The sequence below is a fragment of the Ptychodera flava genome, assembly GCF_041260155.1.
Source record: "Ptychodera flava strain L36383 chromosome 3 unlocalized genomic scaffold, AS_Pfla_20210202 Scaffold_26__1_contigs__length_13983176_pilon, whole genome shotgun sequence".
In the NCBI taxonomy this organism is placed as follows: Eukaryota; Metazoa; Hemichordata; class Enteropneusta; family Ptychoderidae; genus Ptychodera; species Ptychodera flava.
In genome coordinates, this window is record NW_027248280.1 from 11,862,604 (window position 1) to 11,869,590 (window position 6,987).

Consider the following 6,987-nt stretch of genomic DNA (forward strand, 5'->3'; position numbering starts at 1 on the left):
AAATAATGTCCCTCCCTCCCTATAATTTCTCTCCAGTCCCTCCCTGCATATGCCCCTTGATGTAGAAATCATAAACACACATTCTCCGGTCACCAGTTCATGCATTCTAGAAGGCAGCGTTGAAGCCCGAAAGTTAATTTATCCATGAAAATGAATCAATGAATTAAATTTGAGTGTAAATGCACCTATTTCTGGCTTAACTATGATGCTAATCGTGCATCGTGAACTTTGGCTCGCGGCTCGCTGCTCGTGGCACGTGAATTAGGGTGATAAACTGGTAAGCAATTCAAGAGATGGATGCACTTGAACTTTATTAAGGTAGGATATCATCAGTTGTCTTCTATCTTACATGGTGTTGTGAGAGAAATATGGTGTTTTAGCAATTCACTAAAACTTAAATAAAGTCACTGTACCAATATTATGCTCTCCATCAACCCCGATGAAACTATCATAAAACTGAAGCAAATACTTGACATTTGAATGCTGTACCTGGGCAAACAGTGCACCATTCTGACCCCCACAGTGTGTATGTGAATCAGCAAGTAAAACATGGCCTTGATTCACAATAAATAAAATTGACATATTTCTTCTTACATATACTAAAGCCATTTTTGCCCTCTGTTTACAATAATCCAAGTAAAACTCCAATAACCCTTGTCTTGGTTCAGACATATGATGAGTATAAACTGGTCCAATTTCATTTGAATGAAAACTTAGCTTTAATTTATTTCCTAGCAGTCTCATTCCTTCTAAGGGTGAAAGGTTGAGATGAGGAGATAATTCATTCAAACGATAGATGTCATGAGCTTGATTACCAAGAACACAGGACATAATAATCCAACCAGCCATTCCTGGGAAATACTGATGATTCTGGTAGGATCTGTATTGGACACTCTTGGTAGTACCATTGTGCAAGCAGTAAACAAATCAATGTACGTGCATTACTCCCTGATCGCATGTTGTTGCTATGCAATGATCCTTGTGAAATGACATTGTTACATGACCAGTAACTTACACATCCATGTGACTGTGGTTTTGGACATAAACATACCAAATGTCGCAAGTGGGCATATTTGTGAAGTTGAAGGGAAGATTGACTCATTGATTTTCTGTTTTGCTTCTGTTTTATTTGTTTGTCAGAGACAGACTGCTGCTGTACAGGTATTGAAGAAAGGGTTGTCTCTGTCTGCAGTATTGCTGCATCTGGTGGTACATGGTGCCTGGAATGGGAAGTTTGTGTATGTGGAAGTGCTGAATCAGATGGTGAAGGTAAGTTAGCTGTTTGTGTCTGTGGTATTGCTGCATCATTCGTTGATGAGGGGGATATCTGAGTCTGAGGAAATACTGCACCATCTTCTGAAGACCTAGTTGTCTGTGTCTGTGGTATTGCTTCATCAGTTGCTGAAGGCTGGCATATATCTGTGTTGGAGGTATTGATGCATTAATAGATGAGGAATGGGATGTTTGTGTCTGCTGTGCTGATGTATTTGTAGAGGGAGAAGAAATGTTACTTTGTGTGGTGTGTGCATTCATCTCCTTGTGTTGTTTGTTTCGGAATTGGCTTGTCTGTGCGTTTGGTATGAGAGAGGCACGGTTTTTTATGTCATCTTCAAATTGCTGTGTTAGGTAATATTGTATGTCATGAATTCTGCAAGATGTTGGTAGAGTGTCACTGTCAGTTGTTTCAGTGGATTCATTAGAAGGCTGGCTGTGTATGTCTTTGATGATGCTTTCATTCCAGCTGTTAGATAAGTGAACAACTTCAGCAGTTAGGAGAGGAGAACATATTGGACAGCCACTTTGAGATAAGCAAGTTATGTGAAAGGTGTGGCCACAAGTGAGGCGTTTTGAAAGATTGGAAGAGGAAGAGATAGAGCAGTTCGGACTATCACAAATAAGATCTTCACTTGGCCGATGATGGTCGGACCATCTGAATCCAAGTGGAAGGCACTTTGCTGTGATGTCTGTGTTGAAAGTTGGAAGATGATATGTGGTGCTGTTGACTTCTGTATGTTGTTCATGTTCAGCTGCAGACTGCATTACCTGATTGATAATATCAAGAAGTGTCTCGGCACTTCTGCCAGCTAACAGTGTTAGGTCATGGTCATCTTTACCATGGTTATGGTGTTGCAAGAAGTCTCGAATGAGAGTGTTATGTTTTGTGTGGTGTAGCATGTGTGCTTGCCTTTGTATGGTGATACCGTCATCGTGAGGCTGTATGTGGTGTCTTAGTGATGAATGAAATAGTTCAACTTTCTTCTCAGTGATGATGTGTTAGTTTTGTGTAAGATGATTATATCCAGGTAAATGGGATGAGTGATAGAGGTCATCAGAAAGTAAGCTAAGAAGGGACTTGTTATAATGGTGTCTATTGGATATTATAAAGTATATTTCTAACCGCTTTAGTACTTTGAGAAGCATATTACGGTCTTTACCTTGAACAAATACAGGATAATGAAAATATACGAGGGGAATTAATTCATCTAGAAGATAAAGCATAAACTAGACTTCCACAGATTTACACATTGTTAATTTGCTGATCACATAACGACGAATGCGAATCCATCCACTGAAAGCCAAATAAATACAAAGTGACACTTTGTAAGGTTTAGGAGATTTTGCTAAAATGAACGTTTATCAAAAACCCCATTGCAGAGTAACTGGAAGAAAAACCTTGCAGATATGACAATATCACGAGAAGCGTTTAAGTGATATGAAATTGACCAACAGTTGGTACAAAGGAAAGTATTTCTGTGGGAATACTTGTATCATTATCACTGAATGAAGCTATTATTTTTTTTACCAAAGTACCACACTGGCCAGTCACCAGGTGCTAAAATAGCTTGCTATGAGGTATATGTCTTCAGCTGTGGGATATCAGAAGCATCATCCACAGTTTGAGTAGATCTTGTTTTCTCTTGAGTGGCTGCTCAATCTCATCAACCAGTACAGTTGTATTTAGAGTATGGAGTTCTTCCACATCAACATCAGTGTATGGTCTGTAGGGCAAATGAAATTTAAAAAAATTATTTACATTAAAGATATTGGTACACAAAACAATGTTATCACTCAATATAATTGAAACATATGATATTTCTATTTTCAGAGAAGATGTACCTTTCCTTGTATCTCATCAGGGACACATTTCATCGTGAACAGGTAAGTATTACTATTACTCAAATGATTTTATTTTTATGCATTCATCTATATTCAATGTAATGTGTATAATAGTATACACATATTTCCTGGTGATGAGGGTAATAGCATATGTTTGTTTACATGAGGGACTGTAAGTACATCCCAAAATAGTTTGTTTCTCTCAGGTTTTGGTCATGGGAAACAGACTCTTTTGGGAAATTCACAGGTTCTAGTGTACACAAAAGGTTTGTTGTTACCTAAATATTGCCAGTCAATATATGCTTTGTAACACACCTCATCCATTGCTTCATGACTTCTTCTGAATATGTTATAATTAAGACAAATCTTTACTGTCACTGTCTGCACTGCAGATGACATTTCCATTTTTTGCAAGTGTAGATGGGTTGTCAAACTTATCCAAGTAACTGATTCATGTATCAGTTCCAAAATAACTCTTCCCATAAGAACATATGTTGAGAATTGCATAAGCGATTATGGATCAGGTGTGTTGTAATACATAATAATATTTCTTTAAAATTGTAACACAATAGACGACATGTGTATTTCAGTGTCAGTAGCAAAACCAAACAATGTCAAAAGGTGACAGCCTTGTCCCATTAAATGTCATTGTTATGTGATAAGATATTGGAATCCTACCTCATGTTCTTAAGGGAAGAGATGGCATGTTGTGTATCCAGTGGTGATATTGTATCGGGAGACTCTCAAGGAAACTTAAAGCATAGTCTTGCATGAACAATTTGAATTCCTTTCGCATGACATGGGGTGCTATCCCTCCTCTCACAAGTATCTGCTGTCCATTTTTATAGATAAATATATTTCTATAATGCAAAAATAGTACAATTAAGTGCACTTCATAATCTCTTTAAATCCTTCATGTCTCAAATGTTACATGTTTGGATATGAATACGGTGCAATAATTAATGCATTATGAAAACATTATTGACTAATGATTGTGAGCAGTGCACAATATAGTTACTATCAAAGTCATGTCATTATAAATTGACCCTTTCATACAATTGATGTTGGAGAAATTTTTTTTCTTATAGATTATGTGATACACATTTCACAAATATAGTGTGTGTGTGTGTGTGTGGTGAATTCTACAACAATTACAATGATGAGTCTGATATAAATTTTCAATTTTACCTGTGTATTGATTCACCAGCTGGCAGATCGAGTGACTCTACAGGCAAGATATCCAGCATTGTTGTTGCCATATGTACAGCCTGACTGGTTTTCAGTTCCTTGTGTCCAGAGGCCATCGATTTAAATCCATGGATATTATGGAAATCATCAATAGGGCGAGGATGAATGCTTTCCCTCTTGACTTAAATAAATAGACAAACAAATAATTTTAAAAGTAAGGTAAATTACACACATCTATCCAATTTTAGGCATTTATTCAATTATTCAATATGCTCACAGCAAAATATGAGAAAAAATGATCTTCAAAACAATTTGGTTTCATGATATCAGTGCAGTTGATATTTTGCATTTTTACTTGAAAAAAAAATATTTAAAATGTATTTAAAGTGTTCTTTGTCATGAATTGATTACTGTATGTATGTAGGTCAATCATGCAAAGCTAGAAAGTAGTATTTACTTGTAACTTATTCATCAGGTATGTCTTGATTCGCTTCCCATGTTCTCCGGCAATCTGCTGTCTCTTTTTCAACAAAGTGCGGGGGTGTTGAGATAGACCAAAAATGTGGCACATATCCTGCGCTTCTTGGGATAAGCCCTGCATATTAAAATATATCCCCATTGCCTCCTGGAAGCCTCTTGTCTTCTGTGATCTGAATGATGGAAATGGCAGATTCTATTTTATATGCATACATAACAAGAACATAACAATAAAAAAAAATAAAATGACACTGAAGAGATAAAGTTGTCTCTTGATATCATTTGTTACTCCTGACAGACTGCATCACTGAGTTTTTCTAGAATTTACTGAAATGTTCTGTTCTATCAGAGCATTGCTTTCAGCCTTTTTTTTTGACATCAAATTATTATTTCAAAGATTCCAGTAAACTGATAATAGTAAGCATCAGTGTAACAGGATATACCTTCATAAATCTGTGTTTCTATAGTTACAATAGTAATACTTATAGCAATGTCATTTTAGACTACTGCAAAGCACCAAAAGATATATAATCAACCTCACTAAGCTTTAATTTATGTGTCTGCACTCTATATACTACACTTCAAAGTATGTGACTGTGTCCAAAGTAAAAGAGTTATCATCACTAAATTGCAATTGTGTTTCACCTGTAATATGCAAGTAAACTCAGGACAGTCAATATTCTCTTCTCTTGTTGCCTTTTTCTTTCGACAGACATGATGGGTCAACTATTGCACGGTAAATCTCCTGATAAAGATCTGGGACATATTTCTTAGCAAAATATTCCATTTTTTTCACATCAAGCAACACACCATTTTGTTGTGACCTGTACAGCATTTCCTGCAGTGTTTTCAATTGTTCAGAAATGTCGAACCTGCATGAACAAATTAAAAGGTACACAATGAAATATATCTGAAATTGGATGATATATTTGTTGATAAAGCAAAGAATAGAAAAGACATAGCTATGGGGCTTTAATGTTTTTGATAAGAAGCCATTGAAAGATAGTGACACCCCCAAAATTATATTCAATGGATTGTTGTCAGTCATTACTTTGTCCGCTTGGAGATTTTTTGTAAATTTGTTGAATAAAGTTTGCAAAGGATGACTACAGTGCAGTAGGATGCATGGTGTATGACTTGTACAAATTCAATAACTCTATATCTTAACCTTATGATTTACCAGTCATCCACTCTCAGTGTTTCAAATGTTTTTTTTTCAAAGCTGAGAAAAGTATGTATACAATAAATTATACCAACCTTGCAACTTGGAAATAATGCCATTCCATTGAGTTTTTGACAGCAACACATGACCCTCATTTGTAGAAAGAACGGTACCACAGTACACGGAATCAGTCTTATTGAAAATTGTTGGTTGCTGCTTGTAGAAGACAAAATAAGATGCAGTTTAGTAGAAATACCAGCATTATTCACCTGTTGTGATTTTGGGGAATCAGGATGTGTATACAGAGTTCTCCTTGAATAAGATAAAAGGGGCGTGGGGGCCCTCTTATAAATTCAGAGAGTCCTCTTGTGAAATGCTTTGCAACAAATAATTTTTCAATCGCTGCCGAGAAAATTCACAAAAAATCATGGCCAAATCAGTGATAGTGACATTAAACAGTGTTTACTTTCTGGTTTTAATTTGAATGTGTGCCGGAGCATTCATTTGATTTCTCATCAATCCCTGAAATCTCGTATGTGTGACCGCTTCTTTCTGCAGTGCTTCACAACACATGAGCCCTATTGTGAAAATTTCCTACGGAGAATTCTGTGTATACCCAATCAGTGGATAAAAACATATGCAGGAGCTTGCACTTTTTTGGGGGGTGAGGGTAAAATTCATATGTTTTTGTTTATTGTTATCAGTATCATCATTTTTGCAGAGTGTGGCCATCCTTAAAAATACGCCAACTAATTAATTACTCTGTAGTTAGCTAAACTCACAAACCTATATTACTTCATGATTTTGTGCAATGACCCCATTAAATGATTATGTTTTTGATAAATTGAAGATTAATTACTCTTGACATCTTTCAGTTCACAATTTTTTCCCAATTAAACCACCAACAGTTTAGTGCGCCCTCATGCACCAGTTCTCAATATTTCAGGTCAATAACCTGGAGTCAATACAGCCGAAAACAACACCGGCCGCCGAAGGACCTGTCACAACATACCCTCGCTGTTGTTCTCGATTTACACTTACCA

General features: G+C 36.3%; 1 protein-coding gene and 2 long non-coding RNA genes across 5 annotated transcripts; 1 reads left to right on the forward strand and 2 right to left on the reverse strand.

Annotated features, from left to right (window-relative positions):
* The first annotated feature begins 263 nt into the window (after positions 1-263).
* Positions 264-4,508, forward strand: LOC139125863 (uncharacterized). Of its 3 annotated transcripts, none has more exons than XR_011550384.1 (4): positions 264-318; positions 1,141-1,269; positions 3,107-3,159; positions 4,325-4,508. XR_011550384.1 is itself a non-coding variant. In XM_070691959.1 (3 exons), exons 1-3 carry the CDS (start codon positions 1,000-1,002, stop codon positions 4,338-4,340), a joined length of 339 nt encoding a protein of 112 aa, XP_070548060.1. In that variant the 5' UTR covers positions 944-999; the 3' UTR covers positions 4,341-4,508. The 3 variants fall into 3 exon arrangements, 1 of the variants encoding a protein (XP_070548060.1); XR_011550385.1 differs by having other exon boundaries at positions 270-318; positions 1,147-1,269; XM_070691959.1 differs by lacking the exon at positions 264-318 and having other exon boundaries at positions 944-1,269.
* LOC139125864 (uncharacterized) lies at positions 2,892-4,438 on the reverse strand. Its single transcript, XR_011550386.1, has 3 exons — positions 4,306-4,438; positions 3,796-3,977; positions 2,892-2,999 (listed from the first exon to the last, which is right to left on the reverse strand). It is a non-coding gene; the product is annotated as an uncharacterized lncRNA (long non-coding RNA).
* A 353-nt stretch (positions 4,509-4,861) lies between the features above and the next one.
* Positions 4,862-5,489, reverse strand: LOC139125865 (uncharacterized). The gene is made up of 2 exons (XR_011550387.1): positions 5,428-5,489; positions 4,862-4,955 (listed from the first exon to the last, which is right to left on the reverse strand). It is a non-coding gene; the product is annotated as an uncharacterized lncRNA (long non-coding RNA).
* Positions 5,490-6,987: the final 1,498 nt, after the last annotated feature.

Excerpts from the sequence above, each read along its gene's own strand:
- LOC139125863 (XM_070691959.1), top strand. The coding sequence starts at position 1,000 with ATGACCAGTAACTTACACATCCATGTGACTGTGGTTTTGGACATAAAC. Across the intron at positions 1,270-3,106 it reads TGCTGAATCAGATGGTGAAG|AGAAGATGTACCTTTCCTTG; the intron begins GTAAGTTAGCTG and ends TTCTATTTTCAG.